The 23010-nt window shown below is 43.5% G+C and overlaps 1 protein-coding gene across 1 annotated transcript in view; it reads left to right on the top strand.

Moving 5' to 3' along the window:
- Supt20hl2 (suppressor of Ty 20 homolog (S. cerevisiae)-like 2) overlaps positions 1–23010 on the top strand; it is a 59997-nt gene that overhangs the window by 4065 nt on the left and 32922 nt on the right. Inside the window, exons 3-6 of the mRNA XM_013026465.1 lie at positions 8361–10035; positions 10130–10172; positions 10257–10859; positions 12511–12532. Of these exons, the coding sequence (XP_012881919.1) occupies positions 8361–10035; positions 10130–10172; positions 10257–10859; positions 12511–12532 (2343 nt within the window). The remainder of the gene's footprint in view (positions 1–8360; positions 10036–10129; positions 10173–10256; positions 10860–12510; positions 12533–23010) is intronic.

The following is a 23010-nucleotide window of genomic DNA, read 5'->3' as shown; positions in this document are numbered from 1 at the left end:
CAGCACCCAGGCCCAGAGATCAAGCCCCATGACCAACAGAAAAAAAAAGGAGCTACACTCATGTCTCAGTGGTAGAGTGTCTGCCCAGCAATTATGAGGCCTAGAATTTAAACCCCAAATAGCCAGGGGAATGTCCTTCCCCTTCCTACATATGTCATGTGAGGACCTAAGGAAGGCTTATATCTGGGGACCCTCCTCGCTGAATCTGCTGGCACCTGGCTTTTCCAGCCTCTAGAACGATTAGATATTTCTGTTGTTGATAATCTACCTAGTCTGCAGTAATTTGTTATAGTAACCCCCATTTGTCTTAACAAATACCATCATTTAAAGCTCTCTGTGTTCCAAGTGCTGTCAAAGTGGCATTCCAACCTCTCAAACCTTTCGCAGGTTTCATAGCTCAGGTTCAGAGTTCTCTACAGTACTCATTACCTGACTTATGCAACTATAACCCCTCTGTACATCACCTTTACAATAATGATAATAAATAAATAAAGATTCCATTATGTTCCCTATACCATACTTGGTGAGGTGGGAAAGTGGACTCAAGCCACCATTTTGAAAGGTTCCTGAAGAGCCAGGGCTGGAACCAAAAGACCTTTTTCATTATTTACCATAATCTGCTGCCTAAACTAATCAATGCATTGCATGGTTTCGAAATAAATACCGCATGTAGTTTTGAAAATTGAAATCATGCTTGGCATTCAGAAAAATAAAGTTGTATTTGCACGTAGTCGTGTCTCTATATGGAAACCTTATATATAAATAGTATATGTTTAAGAATTTAAATGGTAAATATAAATTTGTAAGCTAAATATGGATATAAATGTAAACATATAACGCAAAATACACTTTAATATACATACAACTTTAACATTTATTTATTTATTTATTAAAATCATATGTATAGTAAAGCTCACTATTTTACCTCACTCTGAGAAATCCCTGTAGACAAAGTATGTCCTATTTAGTCAGCCTACATCTTGAAAAGAATAAAAACTTAAAATATTTTTAAAAGGAAAAAAAAGTGTGTCATCAGATCCATTTTAATAAGGCTGACTAACGTTACTAAGTATATAGCACTGTCTAATACCAAATTACAGTCAAAATAAATTGCTAAGAAAAGATGATAACCCCAACTATAATTTTAGTTTAGTCAGATATAAAAGCTGGATATGACTCCTGGCCTACATTTTTCTGGAAAGATTGTTCATTAACCATTCATCTGGCTCTGAGCCATTGCCACTTTGATAACGATCTGGTCTTTACAAGGCCAAGATAAGGAGGTGTCATCTCTTGTAAGAACAACGCACCTCCGGTGCGACATTTAAACTGAAGCATAACCCAAAGATCACCTTCCCCCACCTCTCTTCAAAGGTAACTTCTTACCTGGTGTATGTGGAAGAAAGGGGGCATGTAATTTGTCAGAGGGGGCGTGTCCTTTTTCCAAACAGGGTATGTCATTTGTCTGCTCCAGTGGGCGCTTCTTTCTGCTCTGTGAGTGTTGGTCTGAGCCACCACCTGTGGTTCTGATGTTGGCATGGAGCAGTGGGGAGGGTGATACGCAATGAGCCACATTTCCTGCCTTCAGTACCCCTACAACCATTGGTGATAATGTGCTTGAGACAGTGGACCAGCTGGAAATGACGTAATTAACATTAATTAGTAGCATTATCAGGTAACTGGATGCAAAAAGTGACTCTTCCTAAAGAGGAGAGGACAAAGAGCATGAAACTTCATTGGAGAGAAAAGGTGGCTGGGGTCCCTTGACAGCAAATCCCAGCTTTCAGTCTCACCCCTCACTGCCATTCCAGCCTCACTGTCCTCCCTCCCTTCCAGAGACAGAGTATTCCCTTCTAACTTTCTCAGTACATGTTTTCGCTCTAGCTGAGCACCAGTGGCTCACACCTGTAATCCTACTTACTCAGGAGGCTGAGATCTGTGGATCATGGTTTGAAACCAGCCTAGGCAGGAAGGTCAGTAAGACTCTTACCTCCAGTTAAGCACCAAAAGAGCCCAAAGTGGAGCTTGGCTCAAGTGGTAGAGCACCAGACTTGAGCAAAAAAGCTCAGGGAGAGTGCATAGCCCCAAGGGGAAAAAAAAAGAAAACCAATCTACCTCCTTCTCTCCAGAACTAGCATTTGACAATTCCTCTACTACCTAACATAGTAGCTAGGTGCTGGTGACTAACATCTGCAATCATAACTACTTGGGAAACTGAGACCAGGAGGGTTGTGGTTCAAAGCTGGCCGGGCCAGAGAAATTTGTGAGACCTCCTTGGTAATGGCTGAGTGTGGTGGCATGTGCCTGTCATTTTAGCCTTGTAGAAGGCTGAGATGGGGATGGTCAGAGTTCTAGACCAGTCTAGGCAAAAATGTTTATAAGGCTCAATCTTAATGGAATGAAGCTGGATGTCACCATGCATATCTGTCATCTCAGCTACAGCAAGAAGGTGGACCATGATCCAAACATGCACTCAGGCAGCAAGCAAGGCCTTATTTGAAAGATTACCAGTGAAAAGGAAAGACTGGAGATATGGCTCAGTGGTAAAGCACCTGCCCAGCAAGTATGACCCTGAGTTCAAACTCCAGTACCACCACTATCACCAACCCCACCAAACACAAAATTTCATTCTGCTATGAATTAGGAACTCCAAAATCTTCAATAAATAAGAAACTTTCCTCTCAATTTATAACAAAAAATGAACTAAGCAAAATTTAACATTAGTCACAAACCACTATGTCAGTGAGAATTTGGGGCAGTATTCATAGCAGTAGAATTGAACAATTATATTAAATCAGCATATTATGAAATGGTATTTATGGTTATGTATTGAAGGGCTGGAGATTAAATACAGTGCCTTGTATATAGTAAGGAAGTGCGCTATACCTGAACGTTGATGACGGTTGTTTTTGTTTTTGTTTTTGCCAATCCTGGGGCTTGAACTCAGGGCCTGGGCACTGTCTCTGAGCTTCTTTTGCTCAAGGCTAGTACTCTACCACTTGAGCCACAGTGCCACTAATGGCTTTTTCTGTTTATGTGGTACTGAGGACTCAAACTCAGGGCTTCACACTTACTAGGTAAGCATTCTACCATTAAGCCACATTCCTAGCCCAAATGTTGATGCCTTTTAAATGTTAAATTTTATCCTTAAAACCCAGCTGTGATTTGGTGCAAATCTAGCTAGAGCCTAAAAACATACTTTAGAAAGTAACATATTTAATAAATGGAACCTGGACTCTCTGATTAAAATATGTTCTTTTCTCTGTCTATTTTTGTTCAGTATCATGAAGTGTTTTCCTTCTAGCTTTGGCAAATACAAAAACAGCCCTATCCTATGTAAATTAGTTCTCCTCTTGAACACATTGATTAAAATGTATTATCTTTCGCTACTAATTTGTATAAACTCATTTAATTTTTTAAAAGACTGGGGATGTGGCTTAGTGTTAGAGTGTTTGCCTAGCATGCATGAAGCCCTGCATTCAATTCCTCAGTACCACATACACAACAAAAAAAATCATAGTAAAATTAATTTTTTAAAGCACGGTGATTGGACACTATCTTGTGACTTTCGCTAGCACAGGGTTTCTCAGCTTGGACACTGTTAAGATTTGGGTCCAAATACATGTTTGAGTGGTTGGGGGGGAGGTTATCCTGTGTGTATGTTTAGTAACACCCCTGGCCTGTACCCACTAGGTGGCAGTAGCACTATCTAGACCCTTAAAATTGTGGCAATTGGAAATGTCTCTAGACATCTGTGATGAAGATTTTTTTTTCTTATCTAAGAGGCTCAACTATAAAATGATGGTTCAAGAAAAGCAATTTTGCCTTCCAGAGAACAAGTACCTTCCACCCCCCCCCCTAGCAACAATAGCAGAATCTGGCCCCAAACACAAGTAGTACCAAGGTTGAGAACACTGCTTTACAAATAACATACATTGTGGGGAGGGTGAGGAAATAAGAGTCACTATATTTTTTATTAGAGAACTACAGCCATACCTAGCTTTTGGAACTACCTTGTGGGCTTGTACTGCTAGTATCAATTCCTACTCCGCGCTCCATTGCCCTTCAGTTTCTCAGGGGTGAGGTGTCTGAGCAAAGCTAAGCTGATCTGTGCAGTTCCATCCTCTATGCAATGAGAGTTCAGAAAGTGGCCATGGGATTTGATCCAAGCCAAAGTAAAAGACAAAAATTGTGTGTTTGCTCTCAATATGTGGACTAGGCCTTAAAAGTGAATAATGAGGGGATGGGATTGTGGCTTAGTGGTAGAGTGCTTGCCTCGCATACATGAAGCCCTGGGTTCGATTCCTCAATACCACATAAACAGAAAAAGCTGGAAGTGACGCTGTGGCTCAAGTGGTAGGGCAGTAGCCTTGAGCAAAAAAGAAAAAGAAAGAAGAAGAAGCAGCAGCAGCAGCTCAGGGACAGTGCCTAGGCCCTGAGTTCAAGCCACAGCACTGGCAAATAATGAATAACAAGAATGTAAAACAGGTTCTGTTTTCAAAGATAGGTACTAGCAGGAGGAAGAGAGTGAATATAGTTGAAGTACTCTTAATATAAGTGTGTGAAAATAAAACAACAAAAACTTTTGAAATTGTTTCAACAGGAAAGGATTGAAAGGGACTGATAGAGGGGATGAATTTGATTAGGTACATTATATGCCTATAAGGAAATTTTTCAATGAAACCCCTTTGTATAAGAAATAGATGCCAGCCCGGTGCCAGTAGCTCATGCCTGTAATCCTACCTACTCAGGAGGCTGAGATCTGAGGATCATGGTTCAAAGCTAGCCTGGGCAGGAAAGTCTATGAGACTCTCATCTCCAATAAACCACCAGAAAACCAGAAGTGGTGCTATGGCTCAAGTGGTAGAGCGCTCGCCTTGAGCTGAAGAGCTGAGGGACAGTGCCCAGGTCCTGAGCTCAAACCCCATGACTGCAAAAAAAAAAAGGAAAAAGAAATAGATGCCAATAAAAATGGTAAAAAGAAGTACATTGGGAAAAACTGGGCAAGAGCGAAGAAAGAGGTGACATTGTCCAAAAGAATTGTACTCACTACCTGACTTATGTAACTGCAACTCCTGTAGATATCACCTTCATAATAACAATTTTAAAAAGAAATACATCATATGCATCATATGCACTGATGAAAAGGTTATAACAAAAGCCATTTAATTTTTTTGTTAGACATCACAGATTAATCTCAGTTTAGGAAGCAAGCTATCCAAGGATAGCTCTCATGAGCAGACACTTGTGTTAGCTGCTACCTTTCTGGTGACCCCTAATTCTGCTACTATTTGGCACCTGTATTTTCAACCTTCTTATTAAGTGTGTTTCTTCTGAATTGGAATCCAACAAGCTACTAAAGCTAATAAAAAAGGAGCCTTGGGCTGCAATGTAGCTCACTAGCAAAGCGCTTTCCTAGCAAGGGCAAAGTCCTGGGTTCAATCCCCAGTACCCAAAAAAAAAAAAAAGAAGCCTCCTATAAACTGTTTTCTCAAGTTTTACTCTGGTCTGTTGGAACAGCACACAAACCATGTCCTGTCTGCCGAAAACACTCTTTCTGAATGATTCCATACTGTCCTACCCTAGTCTGTCCTCACTCAGCAGGAAATTGTCTAGAGCAATCACTGCCTCTGTTTTCTAATGACAATTACAGTTTCCATCTGAGCAAGTGAGTAGGAGAGGAAGGTGAACTGTTAGGTGGCTAGGGATAAAAACTAAAGGACATAACACAACATATGCCATAGAGTACGTGTTCAATCATGGTGATTCCTATTCTCAGAGTGTCTCAGGCTCCTGCTCAAATGCTCCTCCTCATAATACCCTAGGTGCTCACTTCACCAATGAAAAAAGCTGGGCTGGGTGCACTGCCCAAGCCATTAAGCAATCAGTGTAAAGCCTGGCAGAGAAGATATGAGAAGAGCCCTGCACTATGATAACTACCTTCCAAGAGCGCTCCATTGGACTCCTTAGGGCCTTGTGCTGGTTGTTGCTTAGCTTTTACACTCAAGGCTGGTGATTTACTGCTTAAGCCATATCTCCACTTCCAGCTTTTGCTAGTTAATGAGAAGAATCTCAGCCTTTCTTGCCTAGGCTGGCTTCAAACTGCCATCCTCAGATCTCAGCCTCCTGAGTAGCTAGGATTACAGGTATGGCCTCCCCCTCCCTTGCACTTAGCTCTTCAATTATGTTTTTTAAATGGCTCCTTTCTCTTTATACAGGAAAGGACGACTGGGACCAAGAGCTCGCCCTTGAATCCCTGAGGAAAATCTCCACCAGGAATATACACTACCAATCAAGATAAAGGTAAACATCTTTTATATAACTGGGTTCCTACCTGAGAATGTGACTTAGTGGTAGAGTGCTTGCCTAGCATGCATGAGGCCTTGAGTTCAATTCCTCGGTACCACATACATAGAAAAAGCCAGAAGTGGCCCTGTGGCTCAAGTACTAGAGTGCTAGCCTTGAGCAAAAGAAGTTCAGGGACAGTGCCCAGGCCCTGAGTTCAAACCCCAGGACTGGCCAAAAAAAAAACAAACTGAAAAACTGGCTTTCTTGGGTTCACGCTCCCTCCTTCCCCTTTCCTCCTAAGACAGAGTAAGATTGAACGACTTATAGAGTCAGTGTCTTCTTTTGCCTTAGGTTTATTAAATGAATGTATTTCATTTTTGGGGCCAAAAGAAAAAACACAAAAGAATTACTAGGAGAGTGTTCTATCACTTGAGCTACACCCCTAACCTTTTGTGTTTTGCTTTAGATTTTTGTTTTTTGTTTTTATTTATTTTGAGTTTTTGGTCATGGGGCTTGAACTCTGGGCCTGGGTGCTGTCCTTGAGCTCTTCAGCTCAAGGCAAGCGCTCTACCACTTGAGCCACAGTGCCACTTCCAGTTTTCTGGTGGTTTATTAGTGATAAGAGTCTCATAGGGACTTTCCTGCCAGGGCTGGCTTTGAACCTCAATTCTCAGATGTCAGCCTCCTGAGTAGCTAGGATTACAGGCGTGAGCCACCAATGCCCTGCTTGCCTTAGCTATTTTTCAGATAGGGTTTTCTGTATTTTTCTCATGCTAACTAGCACCACCTTGCTGCTGGTGAGAATGTGGAAGAACATGAACACTCATCCATCATGGGTGGGAGTGTGCAGGAAGGTGATGTCTAATAAAATGAAGTCTCTTATTACTCTACTCAGTAATTGCATGTTTTGATATTTATCCAAATGAGGTGAAAATGCATGTCCAACCTGCACATAGATGTTTATAGCAGTATTGGTCATAATTACTAAAAATTGTAAATAAGATGTCCTTTAGTAAGTGAGTGGATAAACTGTGGTATATCTAGACATTGGAATATTATCCAGCCTTAAAAAAATAAGCTATCCCCAGGTGCTGGTGGCTCACATCTGTAATCCTAGTTACTCAGGTGGCTGAGATCTGAGGATCATGATTCAAAGCCAGCCTGGACAAGAACGTCCATTAGACTCTTACGTCCAATTTAACCACCAGAAAACCGGGAGTGGAGCTGTGCCTCAAAATGGTAGAGTGTTAGCCTTGAGCAAAAAAAGCTCAGTGACAGCACCTAGGCCCTGAGTTCAAGCCCCACGACTGACAAAATGTTTTTTTTAAGTGTCACATTGTTGCTGGTGCGTGTTATATATGAAAAAAATCAGTCTGGCCTGACCCATCACGGCCACCGTCCCTAGCAGCCGCTAGGGTTTCTGGGGTTCTTGCTAGGGCTTCTGAGGGTGTGTCTAGGACTTCTGGAGTTTTGGCGCGTTTGTTACTGCGCATGCGTGGAACGCCGCTTGCCTTTCTCGCCTGAGGTAGTTCGCGTCCGGCGAACCGAAGACTCTGAGGTGAGGACGGAGTCGGTGGACGAGCGGGAAAACCCAAGAAAATTGTAGGAGTTGTGCCCAGTAGGTACAGTTTTGGTCATAAATTCTCAAAAACTCCATGTAGTTGTGGCTAGGGGCGTCGTTTCTTTGGTGAGGAGAGGTTTCTATGCGCAGTTGTAAAGTTTGGGTTTTTTTTAAATTTGTGTCCACCATTTTCGCCCATTTTCCTCCCTCCTCAATCCTGTGACAGGTTCTCGGGGCCTTGTGCTCGTTTATTTATCGATTGAATTCATTTTGCTGTGTGTGCACGGGCCAACATGGTGGGAGCGGGACTTGAACTCAGGGTCGGGCGGCTGTTCCGTCGCCTTTTCTCTCATGGCTGCCACTGGGCCATTTGAGCGCCGCAGCTCCTCCACTTGTGCCGAGTTGTGAACTTTCAAAGAAATATAAGTAGCATGACTGAAATAATTTCTACACCCCCGTCCCCCACTTCCCTACCCCCCCCCACTGACCGCCATAAGTTCTTCTCTTTTAGCGCTCCTGTCCTGTGTGACCATGCAGAAACATCCAGAACACGCATCGGAAGATACGAAGAATGCCAAGACGCATGTCAAAAAGAACCCCTTTAAAAAGAAGCCCTTACCTCGTGAGGAAAAATCTCTACAGGAAAAACTTTATGACCTGTACATTGAAGAATGTGGGAAAAAACCCGAGGTAAAGGAGTTCAGAAGCAATGAGAGCTTGCTAGATAAGCTGCTCAGGAGAGAGGCCTTCCCATGTCTAGTAATCACACTCAGCCCAGAAAATTGGGACTTTACTGTTAGGATCAAAGACAAAGATGGCTCCCTTTCAGAGACCATAGCACTGACTTATTCAAAAGAGACGATGCTTGAGTATTTAGATGCAGAAGAATTACCTCCCTTTCTGTTCAATATCCTGGAAAAATCTGAGGTGAATCTTTCTCACCATGGCTGTGTCATAGCAGAAATTCGTGACTATAGGCAGTACAGTAATAGGGAACTATCTGATTACCAAAGTCGGCATGTTCTCTTGAGACCAGCCAGGCAGACTTTAGTGGAGTCCATGAGAATGGGTGGCCATTGGCAGACTCAGGAAGAGAAATTTGAGTTCGAGAACCAGCTGATGTTAGCAAAAGAAGATCCACTGTGCTTTGGTCCTTCTTTCTTGGGCACCTGCTCTACCAAGAGCAAGCTAGGCAACAAGCAGACCATGAAGAACAACTCAAGAAAATGGAGCTTCTTAGGGTCTCCATGGCCTTCTGTGAATTGGCAACAGGAGCTGCCTCGATTCACAGCTCCTCCTGAGCTCGAGGCAAAGATTTCTTGCAGAAAACGAGCAGAAAAAAGAAAGGGATACCCCTATAATACGACTATTTCAACAACAGCGAAGTGTGTGGACACATGGCAGCAGAAGTCCTGTGACTTAGACGCTCCTTCTCACGTGGATGTGCAAAAATATGCTAAAGGGAAGCCGTCTGTCCCATCGGGTAACTCCCAGAAAACAGACTGGCTTACTCCCGAAGTAAGAGAAATGCTTGCATGGAAACCCGGCTGGGAGTTGAAGAAGATGCCACCATTTGGTAAAACATTTCTCCCTGAACATATACAGGCACCTAAAAAATCTAAACATGACAGCTCGATGAGTACCTCCAGGATCATCTCAGGTGACTCTTCCAATTTCATTGTGGCCAGCTCAGAGAGCAATGATGGCAGAGTTGTTAGTACATGCCACAACTCTGTCCAGACCAACCCTGCATTCCTCGTGTCCCCCAAGACATCACCCAAGTCCAGTGGCTCAGCTGATCTCAGCCACGCCTACTCAGAGAAGTTCAGTTTGCCTAGCACCAATTTCATTGTGGCCAACTCAGAGAGCGATGATGGCAGAGTTGTTAGTACATGCCACAAATCTGTCCAGACCAACCCTGCATTCCTCGTGTCCCCCAAGACATCACCCAAGTCCAGTGGCTCAGCTGATCTCAGCCACGCCTACTCAGAGAAGTTCAGTTTGCCTAGCACCAATTTCATTGTGGCCAACTCAGAGAGCGATGATGGCAGAGTTGTTAGTACATGCCACAAATCTGTCCAGACCAACCCTGCATTCCTAGTGTCCCCCAAGACATCACCCAAGTCCGGTGGCTCAGCTGATCTCAGCCACGCCTACTCAGAGAAGTTCAGTTTGCCTAGCACCAGGTGAGTTCTATCTTCTTCCTTGGGATTTGCAAGGGAGGTGGGAGTCACAGCTCCAGATTCATGTGTCACTCTTTTTTTTTGTTTTATTTTGCAGTTCTGTACAGAGATACCCAAGTCCCAGCCATTCGGAGCGGCAGGTCAGTAAATCTCTGAAATTCAAGGATGATGTTCCTAATCCTGCTTGCACTCTCCTTCCTCCTCCTTTCCCCCCTGCTCCCAAGCCAGCCAGCCTGGATCAGGAATCCAGTGCAGGGGTTGGCAGAGGAAGCCAACTGCTTCCAGATGCCAAGCCTCCTGCAAGCTCATCAAAAAGCATCCAGACCACCAGGACTTCCTTCTACTCAAGCAACCTGAAAGCCAGCAAGGTAGAAGACCCAGAACAAAAGTCTTCATCTCTGGTAAGTGGCTCTGTCAATAGCGTGGTCTGTGCTTCTGATGCCCTCATTCCTGGGCAAGTCCCTCCTCCCAGTGATTCTGTGGCCTCAACAGTTACTCAATTGAGGCTGCAGTTTATTGTGAATCACAGTGCACATCCTGTAACTGTACAGATTCCATCTAGTCCTGCCATCTTGAACCCCAAGCCCAAGATTTATCAGTTGCTTCCACAGAAACAGTCTCTACGACCCCCAGTGCCCCAAGCTTTTGTTGAGGGATCTAGCAGTCAGCCTGCCCCAAAGACCCAGCCAGCTGTTGTCATTACAGTTAAGGGATTGGGGAGTTTCCTACTGCCCCACGCAACTCTATTGGAGCAGTCAAAAACTGGGCACAACATTATTTTGCAGAATTGCCAGTCCCCTCCTCCTGCCCAGCCACAGCAGGTGCAGGTACAAGCCCAGAGTGCACAGCAAAGTGTCAGGCAGGCTTCATTTCCCCAGGCCACATTGACCATCCAGAATGCTCAGCCTCATGGCTCCAGACACACAAGTCAGAGAGAAGGGAGAGCAAAGAAAGCCAGCTCAACTATGCAGAAGCCCTGAGTCTTGCCTTACTTGGCATCTCACAAAGCACATCAGCTTTGACTTAAATAAATTCCAACCTTTTACTTGCTTTTTGGTACTTTTTAACAGCTCTGTAGTTTACCTTTGAAACTTCAAACTTTGCACAGTAGCCCAGGCCCATGATTTTTTTTAACATAAAAACAGGAATGGGCATTTACAAACTGCCATTGCTTTCCTTAATTTTAATTGTTGACATGGTTATTTTTATTGTCCTAACATGATTCCACATTGAAACTAGGTTCATTTATAAGTCTTCCAATTTAGAGTTCCCCTAAACAATAAAATTACATCAAGGGTGTATATCACCTCAATATTTTAGCAAGATGAACTGTTTTATAGGAGTTTCAATTGCAGTCAAAAATATAAGATACATTTTTAATGAAGTTGAGCAACAGAGTTCTAGAACTTTTCTACCTCCTAAAATGGAAACCCAAGTCCTCATTTTTTATCTTTTAGCCCCTAGATGTCCCATCCAGTTTTCTGTCCCCATAGAGACTCTTGACCTTCTTGCTTCATTCTGTGTCTATCATTTGGTGATTGGCCATTTCATGCTACAAGATGCCCTCAAGGTTCATCCAGGTCTCCCTGTGTCTCAGACTGGACCCTCTAAAAATGGTTTCCCAGTGTGTGGTAAATAAAGAAGTGGGAAGAATATAGAATCTGTATTATTATAGATTGGAAGTGAAAAAATTCTTCCAGGTGAATGTGGTATTTATTTCATTTCAAAGGTTTGTTTATAAAGTATGAAATGTAATTACTGAAAATGCAATTTGAAAAGAAAATTGACAGAAAGTGCAATAAATAAGGTGTCATATGGGTACTGAATATGTCAGTCAGGAGCAGTTTAACCCCTCTGTCCCCTGCCTCTCAAAGGGTCTCCTTGCATTTTGTGTTCCCTCTCAACCTAGCTGTCCTCCTTCAGGTCTATTGCTGGTCTATAAAAGGCACTACTGGTGTGGCTTTATTTTGTATGTGTGTGTGTGATGTCCTGTGGCTTGAATTCAGGCCCTGGGCACTGTTCCTGAGCTTTTGTGCTTGAGGCTAGCACTTTACCATTTAGGCTGCTGTTCAACACTTTACTTTTTGGTGTCTAATTGGAGATAAAAGTCTCATAGAGGGGCTGGATATGTGGCTCAGTGGTAGAGTGCTTGCCTAGCATGCATGAAACCCTGGGTTCAATTCCTCAGTACCACATAAACAGAAAAAGCTGGGAGTGGTGCTATCCTTGAGCAAAAGAAGCTCAGGGACAGTGCTCAGGCCCTGAGTTCAAGCTCCAGAACTGGCAAAAACAAAATGTCTCATAGTCTTTCTTGCCCAGGCTGGCTTAGAAATTCGGTCTTCAGATTTCAACCTCCCAAAGCATTAGGATTACAGGCGTGAGACACTCATGCCTGGCCTGGTGTGGCTTTTTATCTCTCACTGTCTGTATTTAATTTCCATTTTATATTTACATTTACAGTTATAATTCCATTTTTAGAACAGTAATTCCTTGCAGAAAGGTAAGTGAACACTTGAAATCTATTTCATTGTTCACTCTTTATTTCCACAGCTTCCTTGCATTTCTAAATCAGTTTTTCTTTTTCTTTCCCTGTATCCATCAAGCACTTAGTCCTCACTATCCCAAGGCTTTCGCTTCCACCAATTTTCTTTCTTTTTAAATTTTTTTTTGTACTGGTCCTGAGGCTTGAACTCTGTTCCTCTGCCTTCTGCTCAGTGCTAGAGTTCTTACCATTTGATTGAGCCACTTCTGGCTTATTTGGTTGTTAATTGGAGATAAGAATCTCAGGGAGGGGCTGGGAAGGTAGCTCAGTGGTAGAGTGCATGCCTTGCAAGCATGAGGCCCTGGGTTGGATTCCTCAGCACCACATAAACAGAAAAAGCCGGAAGTAGTGCTGTGGCTCCAGTGGTAGAGCGCTCGCCTTGAGCTGAAGAGCTGAGGGACAGCGCCCAGACCCAGAGTTCAGGCCCCATGACCGGCAAAAAAAAAAAAAAAAAAGAATCTCAGGGATTTTCTTATCCCTGATGCTTTTGAACTGTGATCCTCAGATCTCAACCTTCTGAATGGTGTTAAATGTTTCCTGTAATGAGACTGTACAAAAAATGTGCTTTCACTTGTCTTGTTTTCATGATTTACTCATGTTGCAATATGAAATCAGTTAAAAAATGTGTTCACGTAGTAATATGTATCAGGACAAGATTTATTTACTTGTGTTGTAATATGTACTTGATTCCGTTGTGCCTGAATAATATTTGATTGTTGATGTATACATCATCCTGCTTGTCGGTTCATTTAGTGCCTTTTATAGCTTCTCTGTTGCAACTTTGAAGCCCAGTCTGCCTGCATGAATTGTTTTTACAAGTATACATGTATGTTTATCTGCCCCTTTCCCTAACCTCCTACCCTAAAAGCAGAAAAAAGGAAATGTCATCATCAGTTTTGAAGGCAATTAGTAAAGGACCAATAACCAGTGCTATGCACTATCATCCTATGGTATTGTTGTTCTACTGTCCTACGAATGCTGCTCACGGAAGATTGCACCAACTTCAAACCAGCTAGTCCAAGTTTCCTTAGGAGAGACCAGCACAGCACCCTGCACCTCACTGCCAGTGGTGCCCGAGCTTTGAGCCAGTGCAGAAAGCAACTGAGGAAGAATTGATGCTTGACCTTGGGAGCTGCCCTCACAAGGTCTCCAGCTTGGAGTCCTTCCTCCCTCTCTATCTGGTCCTTTCAAGTACTGGTGGGAGCTACAGCAGAAGCTATTCGTGAGTGCTATTGAGCCCTCCATTGCTGGGGAGGGAAATAAATTCTGTTCTGTTTCTGTTTAACATTGGCTGCGCTTTGTTCCTTCTCTTCCAGTGGTCTCCATCTAGATTGGTCATTTGAGGTCATTGCCACAGGTTCCCTGATTAAATTCCCAGAATGTATATTTCTTTTCAAACCTATATGAGGAGGAGTCCCTACATTGCTTAGCCTGGTAGCATGAGAGAAAATGCAGACTAGAGATGGAAGCATGCCACTTAGAATCTAGATCTTATTCGGCCTTCATGTAAGTTTATCTGTAAGCAATTTAAGCTAGAGTCACAATAGGATCAACTGCTAGTAGAAAGTGAATGTTCTCTCTATTAAAATGGGCACTCAGAAGAAATCATAGGGAGGAGGGGGGAGAAAAGGCTCCCGAATTTCATAGCTTATTCTACTGAGTCAGATTTCAGAACATAGGCAAGATGATAGAAACAAAATTCCAAGAAAAAAAATGTATTCTACCCATGAAGTTTGCCTATGTGGATCGGCGTGTAGACTCTGTGCTTATTTATAAATGACAAGTTTGAGAAGTTATTTCTTATTTTATTTCTGTTTGAAAAACACCCAGTCCTACAAAAGAAGCTCTTCTTTTATCAAAGTAACAGAAAGATCTTTGTTTTCTTACCAGACACACTATCTCTAGAGCCTTGAGCTCCTCATATCCCCCCTTCCCTTTTCCAATGAAAAACAACGGGGTCATTTCTCCTTATTGCATATGGCCTCCCTTAAATGATATCAAGTCAACCTGTTGATTAGGGAAAACTGACTTTGTTCTATTTGGACAGAGTCTTCGCAGTGTTTCAGGTAACTATCATTTTCAGTAAAATCTAATCAAATAACCCTTCACAGTTTCAAGATTTATTTTGTCTACAGGGAAAGTGTACTGAGCTACTTTAACTGCATTTGAGAATTACCTAGCCTGTTAAATAAGGGAGGTTTTCTCCCTCTGTTCTCTCAACATGCTGGTATTATTCTACCTATTTGACATGTTTTTACATAGTTCTTTCAGAACCACTGTACAATTAGAGAAGAGGAAACAAGGCACTTGGGGTCCTAAGTAATTTTCTCAAGGTCACCCAGCTGCAATGTGTCAGAGCCAAGATTTATCTGGATCCAAGCCTCCTAGGGCCAGATACCAGATTCTTTCCCACATGACCTTCTCCACTGCCTTCCTGAGGACAGGATGTGGGCCTGTCCCCAGTTAGGTCATCCTATGGTTGCAGTGACCCCAAAGCATAGGGAGATAGGACAGAGAGCATTTTGTCACTTAGCTATATGTTTGTGTTTAAGGGGAGCTAATAAGTAAGATTTCTGTCATAGTTTGAAACCAGCTGTGAGATTCAGGAAATTGGCTAGCCGGACATACATTGATTCTCCTTTAAAGCAATGCCCACATATCCAAGGACATGGGGCAAATCTGGTTTCCTAATACTGCACCCTGATATTAGAGCGATATTTCCAGTCTGTCCCAAGCAAGACTGGAGAACTATGGATCTCTCCAGAAGGTCTAGCTCTTCCCACTGGGGAGAATAGAGTAGGGAAGCAAGCTCATGCTTTTATCCTCATCAACAGTTTATTAACCTATGGGCAATAGGCTTCATTGGCATGTTGTGAAACCTGTAGAGCCTTTCTCAGAAGAAGCATTTAAATATCTATATATCTATATCTATATATCTTAAACCTCAGGGCCTGGGCACTGTCCCTGAGCACAAATGCTCAGGGCTAGAGCTCTACCACTTGAGCCACAGCTCTACTCTGGCTTTTTAGTGGTTAACTGGAGATAGTCTCACAAACTTTCCTGCCCACTCTGGCTTTGAACTATAATCTTCAGACCTCAGCCTCCTGAGTAGCTGGAATTACAGGTATGAGCTACTGGCACTCAGATATTTTATTTTCTTTAAGTAGTTTTCCAAAGCCAAAAATAAGGTTTTAAACCATAAAATGAAATACATGGCCAGATGCCAATGACTCACAAGTATAATCCTAGCTACTCAAGAGGCTGAGAGGATCTGAACTGAGGTTCTTAGCTCAAGTCAGCCTGAGCAGACAAGTCCCTGAAACTTACGTTCAAATAGCTAGGAGAAAGAAGTGGAGGTATGGCTCAAGTTGTAGAGTACAAGTCTGAGTAAAAATGCCAAGGAAGAGTGAGAGGCCTTGAGTTCAAGCACCAATAACACTGTGTGTGTGTGTGTGTGTGCGCGCGCACACACGCGCACGTGTGCACGCTGGTCCTGGGCTTGAACTCAGGGCCTGAGCTCTGTTCCTGAGCTCTTTAGCTCAAGGTGAGAATTCTACCACTTGAGCACTTGAGCCACAGCCCCACTTCCAGTTTTTCTGGTGGTTTATTGGAGATAAGAGTCTCATGGACTTTCCTGCCCGGGCTGGCTTTGAACCATGATCCTCAGATCTCAGCCTTCTAAGTAGGATTACAGGCATGAGCCACCGGCGCCGGGCTTCATATCTTTTTTGTATTGTATCCATTCTGGGACTTGTACTCAGGGCCTGGGCTCTGTCCCTGAAGTTTTTTACTTAAGGTTAGTGCTCTGCCACTTGAGCCACAGCTCCACTTCTGGCTTTTTGCTGGTTAATTGGATATAATCTCACAGACATTCCTGCCCAGACTGGCTTTGAACTGTGATCCTTGTATCTCAGCCTACTGAGTAGCTAGGATTACAGGTATGAACCACCAGCGCCCTGCTCCAGTTCCTTTGTTTCAGACCCTGGAGTCCCTCAATATACAGGCCAAGATATTCTGAGCTTAACAGTGCTTAGACTGACTCCCTGATACATACCCAATGGGCCAGCTCCAGGTCACAGAAGACAGGCTATGGTGGCAGTTCACTCTTGCCTTCTGCTTATGTCTCCAGTGTAGCTGGGATAACAAACATGAAATGTGGCTGCTGAGATGCAGGCACACAGCCCTCCATTCTCCAGCATCTGTAATTTGTAACAGATTGTAATTGAGATGCACAGTGCAGCATTCAATTCTTTTGTCTAAGTGGGATATTTGGAGGCTTGGAGAGTTGTTAAGAAAGGAACAGCTGTCCAATGTATGGGTGACATTGTAGAACACACTACTATGTAGAAATAAAAAGGTGCCCATTACTTCCCATTAAAAGATCTACTTCACTTTCTTACACTTAAAAAAGTCAGCCCATGCATGGTTCACATCTGCAGTCCTAACTATTCAGGTGGCTGAGATCTGAGGATTGTGGTTCAAAGCCAGCAGAGTCAGGAAGGTCTGTGAGACTCTTATCTCCAATTAACCAGTAAAAAGCCAAAAGTGGAGCTGTGGTTCAAGTGGTAATATGCTAGCCTTAGGCAAAAAGGCTTCAAAACAGTCACCAAGCCCTGAGTTCAAGCTGGAGGACCTATTATCCCCACCCCCAAATGTCAGCCCATGGACAACATGTTTTGTTTTGTTTTTGTCAGTTGTAGGGCTTGAACTCTGGGCCTGGGCGCTGTCCCTGAGCTCTTCAGCTCAAGGCTAGCACTCTACCACTTGAGCCACAGCACCACTTCCAATTTTCCGGTGGTTAATTGTAGATAAGAGTCTCATGGACTTTCCTGCCTGGGCTGGCTTTGAACCTCAATCCTCAGATCTCAGCTTCCTGAGTAGCAAGGATTACAGGCATGAGCCGCCAGCCCCTGACCTAATTTTTTTCTTTTATACTAGTGCTGAGGCTTGGATTCAAGGCCTCAAACTCTCCCTTGGAGATATGTCTCAAACGATAGAATGCCAGCTGTGAAAGGTGAGGCCTTGAGTTGAGGTACCAGTACTGTCATAAATAAATACATAAAAAGTTATATAGAAATATTAATTAATGTTTTTATGCCAGTCTTGGGGCTTGAGCTCAGGGCCTGAGCAATGTCCCTGAGTTTTTTCATTCTAGGCTAGTGCTCTACTAAAACTATAGCTCCACTTCCAGCTTTTTGGTAATCAATTGGAGATAAGAGTCTCATGGACTTTCCTGTTGGGGCTGGCTTCCAATTGCCATTCTCATATCTTTCTCCTCAGTAGTTAGGGTTATAGGTGTGGGCCACTGTGCCTAAGTGCTAAGAAATATTTTTAAAGATTCTAAACTGCCATTATACTAATTGTTTCACACAAATGTTTCTGTTCAGGAACATAAATAAAAATATACTTAGAGCTGGGTGCTAGTGGTGCACACCTGTAATCCTAGCTACTCAGGAAGCTGAGATCTGAGCATCATGGTTCAAAGATAGCCCATGCAAGAGAGTCCATGAGACTTTTATCTCCAGTAAACCATTAGAAAACTGGAAGTGGCGCTGTGGCTCAAGTGGTAGAGCACTCACCATAACTGAAGAGCTGAGGGACAGTGCCCAGGCCCAGAGTTCAAACCCCATGACCGACAAAAAAAATTCTTTTTAATGTACTTAGAGGCTGGGAAGGTGGCTTAGTGGTAGAGTGCTTGCCTAGCATGCACGAAGCCCTGGGTTCGATTCCTCAGTACCACATAAACAGAAAAAAACAGAAGTATTGTTGTGCTAGCCTTGAGCAAAGAAGCTCAGAGACAGCACCGGGTTCAAGCCCCAGGACTGGCAAAAAAATGTAGTTAGAACCTGTTTTTTTTTTCCAGGCTCCCCAGCCTCCTAGTTTAGTAGTTTCATAACTGTCCAACAAATGTATGCTCCAGATCATAAATATGATTTGCACACTCTTGCCTTCTGGTTCCTTGTCAGAGATGAGGGATTATTTTGGCCTACATCTATTATTATGCATACATAATGCACCTTCTCTGGCCTTGGTTCTGACAATGACAGTGGTACCACGTCCTAGTTGCCCAGGTTGCTATAGTGATGTCCTTAGCAGCCTCTGACACAAAGACATGTCTCTGCTTCAGACTCTAGCAATCTCTAAGAGTTACCCAGCAAGGTTACCTGCATAGCATATTTATCTTTTCTTTTTTTCATGTGTGTGTGTGTATGTGTGTGTGCCAGTCCTGGGGCTTGATTTTAGGGCTTGGGCACTGTCCCTGAGGTTTTGCTCAAGGCTATTTCTCTACCACTCGAGCCACAGCTCCAATTCCAGCTTTTTGCTAGTTACTCAGAAATTAGAGTTGCACAGACTTTCCTGCCAGGGCTGGCTTTGAACCGGGATCCTTAAAACTTGGCCTGCGTGGGCTGGGAAGGTGGCTCAGTGGTAGAGCGCTTGCCTTGCTTGCTTGGGCCCTGGGTTCGATTCCTCAGCACCACATAAGCAAAAAGAAAAAAGCCGGAAGTGGTGCTGTGGCTCAAGTGGTAGAGCGCTAGCCTTGAGCTGAAGAGCTGAGGGATAGTGCCCAAGCCCAGAGTTCAGGCCCCACAACCGGCCCCCCCCCCCAAAAAAAAAACAACTCGGCCTGCTGAGTAGCTAGGATTACAGGATAAGCCACCAGTGCCTGGCATTGGAGGGACATTTTAATGAGAGGAATATTTTATATTTACTTATGTTGGTGGCAGGAAAGTAGAAGGAATAAAAGGTAATCAGGTATAAAACAGAGGACTGGACAGATGCCAACAAAAGAAAGACCATGAGGAACTCCCCTGAAGTCCACACTTAATTAGGTTCATTTAGCTTTATTGTAGCCTGCAAGAACTCCCTGCCGGGGAGTTGGGCAGGTGAGGAGAGAGGCTAAGGAGCCTCTAAGAAAGCCAGATGGGCTGAATTCCACAATATGAAGAGGCAGAGTGATGGGGATACTTCATTTCTGTATGTGTGTGCCAGTCCTGGGGCTTGAACTCAGGGCCTGGGCACTGTCCCTGAGCTTCTTTTGCTCCAGGTTAACACTCTACCACTTGAGCCACAGCACCACTTGTGGCTTTTTCTGAGTAGTTTCTTGGAAAGAATCTCATGGACTAGCCAGGTGCTGGTGGCTCACACCTGTAATCCTAGCTACTCAGGAGGCTGAGATCTGAAGATCATGATTCAGAGCCAGCCTAGGCCGGAAAGTTCATGAGACTCATCACCAATTAACCACCAGAAAACCAGAAGTGGAACTGTGGGTCAAAGTGATAGAGTGCTAGTCATGAGTAACAAAAGCTCAAGGACAGTGCCCAAGAGCTGATTTCAACCTCATAGCCAACCTCAAAGCGAGACTGAAGTGTCACAAACATTCCTGTTCAGGCTGGCTTTAGAACCGTGATCCTCACATCCCAGCCTTTGGAGTAGCTAGGATTACAGGTGTGAGCCACCAGTGCCTGGATGGATTCTTCATTTTTATCGGTGGGGTGAGAAGAGACAGGCAAGTCGAATAGTCATTGGTCACAGAGCCGTGGTGGGCTTGCTAGGGGATGGGGAGTGCTAATTATTTACCTGGTTGCAGAATGGCCTTTCCTCTGTCTAGTTCCAAATATGGCCTTCAGTGGCCTTGTCTGGACATCACTTATTTCCCATCAGTGTTAGTTATGTTCTCCTGGGAACACATGACCTTGCTGCCAGCAGGACTGCTTTTCCCTTTCATAGACAAGAGTAGTGAAGCTAGGCCTGAGGCATACTCATCGCAGGGTTCCAGGCTTCGTTCTCTCTCCAATACGGAGATCACTCATGGGACGATTGATTTCCTTTGAGCAAGGGTGGCTCACCAGAAGGCCTGTCGAGGTCCGCTTCCAGTAGGCTACCTGAGACCCCAGCAGAGGGGCCAAGATCTCGCCCCAAAGATTAACTGTCTCATCCTGCCAAGGGTGTGGATTTGCCATCATAGCCAAGCAGCTGTCCATTGTCCCCTGCCTCACAGGTACGACACATTCCGTCAGTGCCTGACATTCAGTGAGTCAGTGGAGAACAGGTTCCAGCGCTCTACCCTTGAGCATTTCCATTGACTTCTCTGACCATTCTAGGCAGGATCAAGCCCCAACGAGGCTGTTTCCTGTTGATAGAGTGGAAACCCTTAGGTCTGACCTGACTCCTTTCCTATCTTAGATGTCCCAGGACCAATTAGCTTTGCCTACCTCTCCCACGGTGTGGGACCTGCAGGCCCTTCTTTGCTTGTAGGCAGGCCTGCAGGAAATGCATCTCCTACCAAGCCAAGGCAGCTGCTCCCCCGTAATGAGAAGGAGGCGAAAGAGAAATGAAAAGCAAGATCTCCTATCCCATGCTACAGTATGGATGACCTTGAGGACACTAGGCTAAGCAAAAGGACAGACACTATATGACTCCACTCATATGAAGTATCTACAGTTATTAAAATCACAGAGCCTCTGGGGTTGGAGGCAAGGCTCTGTTGGTAAAGCACTAGCCAAAGCGTCACTTACTGAGTTCAAGTCCTGGTCTGGGACCTAAAAGAAAAAAGAAAAAACCCACAGAGCCAGGTAAGTGACACATACCTATAATCCCATCACCTAAAAGGCTGACATAAGACTCTTAGCTCTAGGGGCTGGGAAGGTGGCTCAGTGGTAGAGCGCTTGCCTTGCATGCCTGAGGCCCTGGGTTCCATTCCTCAGCACCACATAAGCAAAAAGAAAAAAGCCGGAAGTGGCATTGTGGCTCAAGTGGTAGAGCGCTAGCCTTGAGCTGAAGAGCTGAGGGACAGTGCCCAGACCCAGAGTTCAGACCCCATGACTGGACCCCCCCCCAAAAAAAAGACTCAGCTCCAAATAATCTGCAAAAAAAACAGAAGTGGAAGTAAGTACAAATGGTATGCATGCCTGCCATGAATAGAAAAAAACCAAGGAAGAATACTAGACCATGAGTTTAAGCCTCCATCTCGGCACCAAAAAAAAATAAATAAATCAAAGTAACAAAAAGTAGAAAAGTATTTGCCTTGAGCCTGGCACCACTGGCTTATGTCTATAATCCTAGCTACTCAAGAAGCTGAGATCTGAGGATCACAGTTTAAAGCCAGCCTCAAATTGGTAGAGTGCTAGGCTTGAACACAAAAGCTGAGGAACAGTACCGGCACCAAAAGGAAAGGAGAGAAAGAGGGAGCGAAAGAGTAAAAGAGACATAGAAAAAGAAAGAAAGAGAGAAAGAGAAAAAGAGAGAAAGAGAAAGAAAAAGAAACAAAAAGAGAAAGAAAGAAAAGGAAGGAAGGAAAAGAAAGAAAGAAAGAAAGAGAAAGAAAGAAAAAGTTTTTGCCAAGTACAAGGCTGAGGGCAAGGTTAAGACCTAAAGAGTTGTCATACAATGAGAGTTTATTTTAAAACACTACTGAATTGTCCACTGAACATGGTGAAGATGTAATTGGGAGAGAGTGAGGGAAGGAGTGATATTGTCTAAAAAGAAATGTACTCTTAATCTGACTTATGTAACCGTAACCTCTCTGTAAATCACCTTTATAATAACAGTATTTTTAAAAACTCACTTAAAAAGTGGTAAAATGGAAGTGAAGAAAAAAATGGCTAAGATGTAAAATTGATGTATGTTTCTATCACAATAAAAAAATTTTTTAGACGAAATGAGAAAAAGAATGAGAGCAAGAAAAGGAAAAGAAGCCAGCTTTATCCATTCCTATGTTGCTGCACAGTCTACATGGACAGTGTACTTGTATTTTAGTAGTGTAACCTCAGCCAAACTCTAGCTAGAGAGAAGCCAAAGGATTCGGCAGGTGAAGAAAGACCCAGTCATAATGACAAAGAAGCCTGAAGAATAATGAACGAAACGGGTAATGTACATAAATAGCTGGACTCGCTTTTCTCTTCTTCAAAATTCTATTCTGTTTGGGAGCAATTTTCTCCCACTTCAAACTCCCTCATTATATAGCCTTTCATTCAAGATGTTAATTCTTCTTCTTCTTATAATTTAACCGTCCACTAATCATTTCTGGGATGGAAACACATATTCTTAAGCGAACCTCTTTTGAAGAGCTGAATTAAGCAAGACGGGGTGGCGAGTGGGACTGTTCCTCCAATTTCTTGTCCAATAGTTAATAGAATTGCCAACGAAGAACTTTTCCAGAGTTTTCAAAACTATCCATGATAATGTTTTTCTGCAAATAAAACTTTCTCTCTTTTTTTTTTTGGCCAGATCTTTAAGTCTGAATAAAGTGGGGAAAAAGAGAGACAAAAATAATGTAAATCTTATTGCCCTAAATGATACTTGCAAAAATGACTTCACTAAGTACTGGTTGCCTCATACCTGTAATCCTAGCTACACAGGAGGCTGACATCCAGAAGATAGAGGTTCAAGACCAACCTCAACAGAAAAACTTCTAAGACTCCGTCTCCAAAAGTAGC

The sequence above is a fragment of the Dipodomys ordii genome, unplaced genomic scaffold (assembly GCF_000151885.1).
Source record: "Dipodomys ordii isolate 6190 unplaced genomic scaffold, Dord_2.0 Scaffold94, whole genome shotgun sequence".
Lineage (NCBI taxonomy): Eukaryota > Metazoa > Chordata > Mammalia > Rodentia > Heteromyidae > Dipodomys > Dipodomys ordii.
This window is presented reverse-complemented; position numbering and strand designations above follow the sequence as displayed.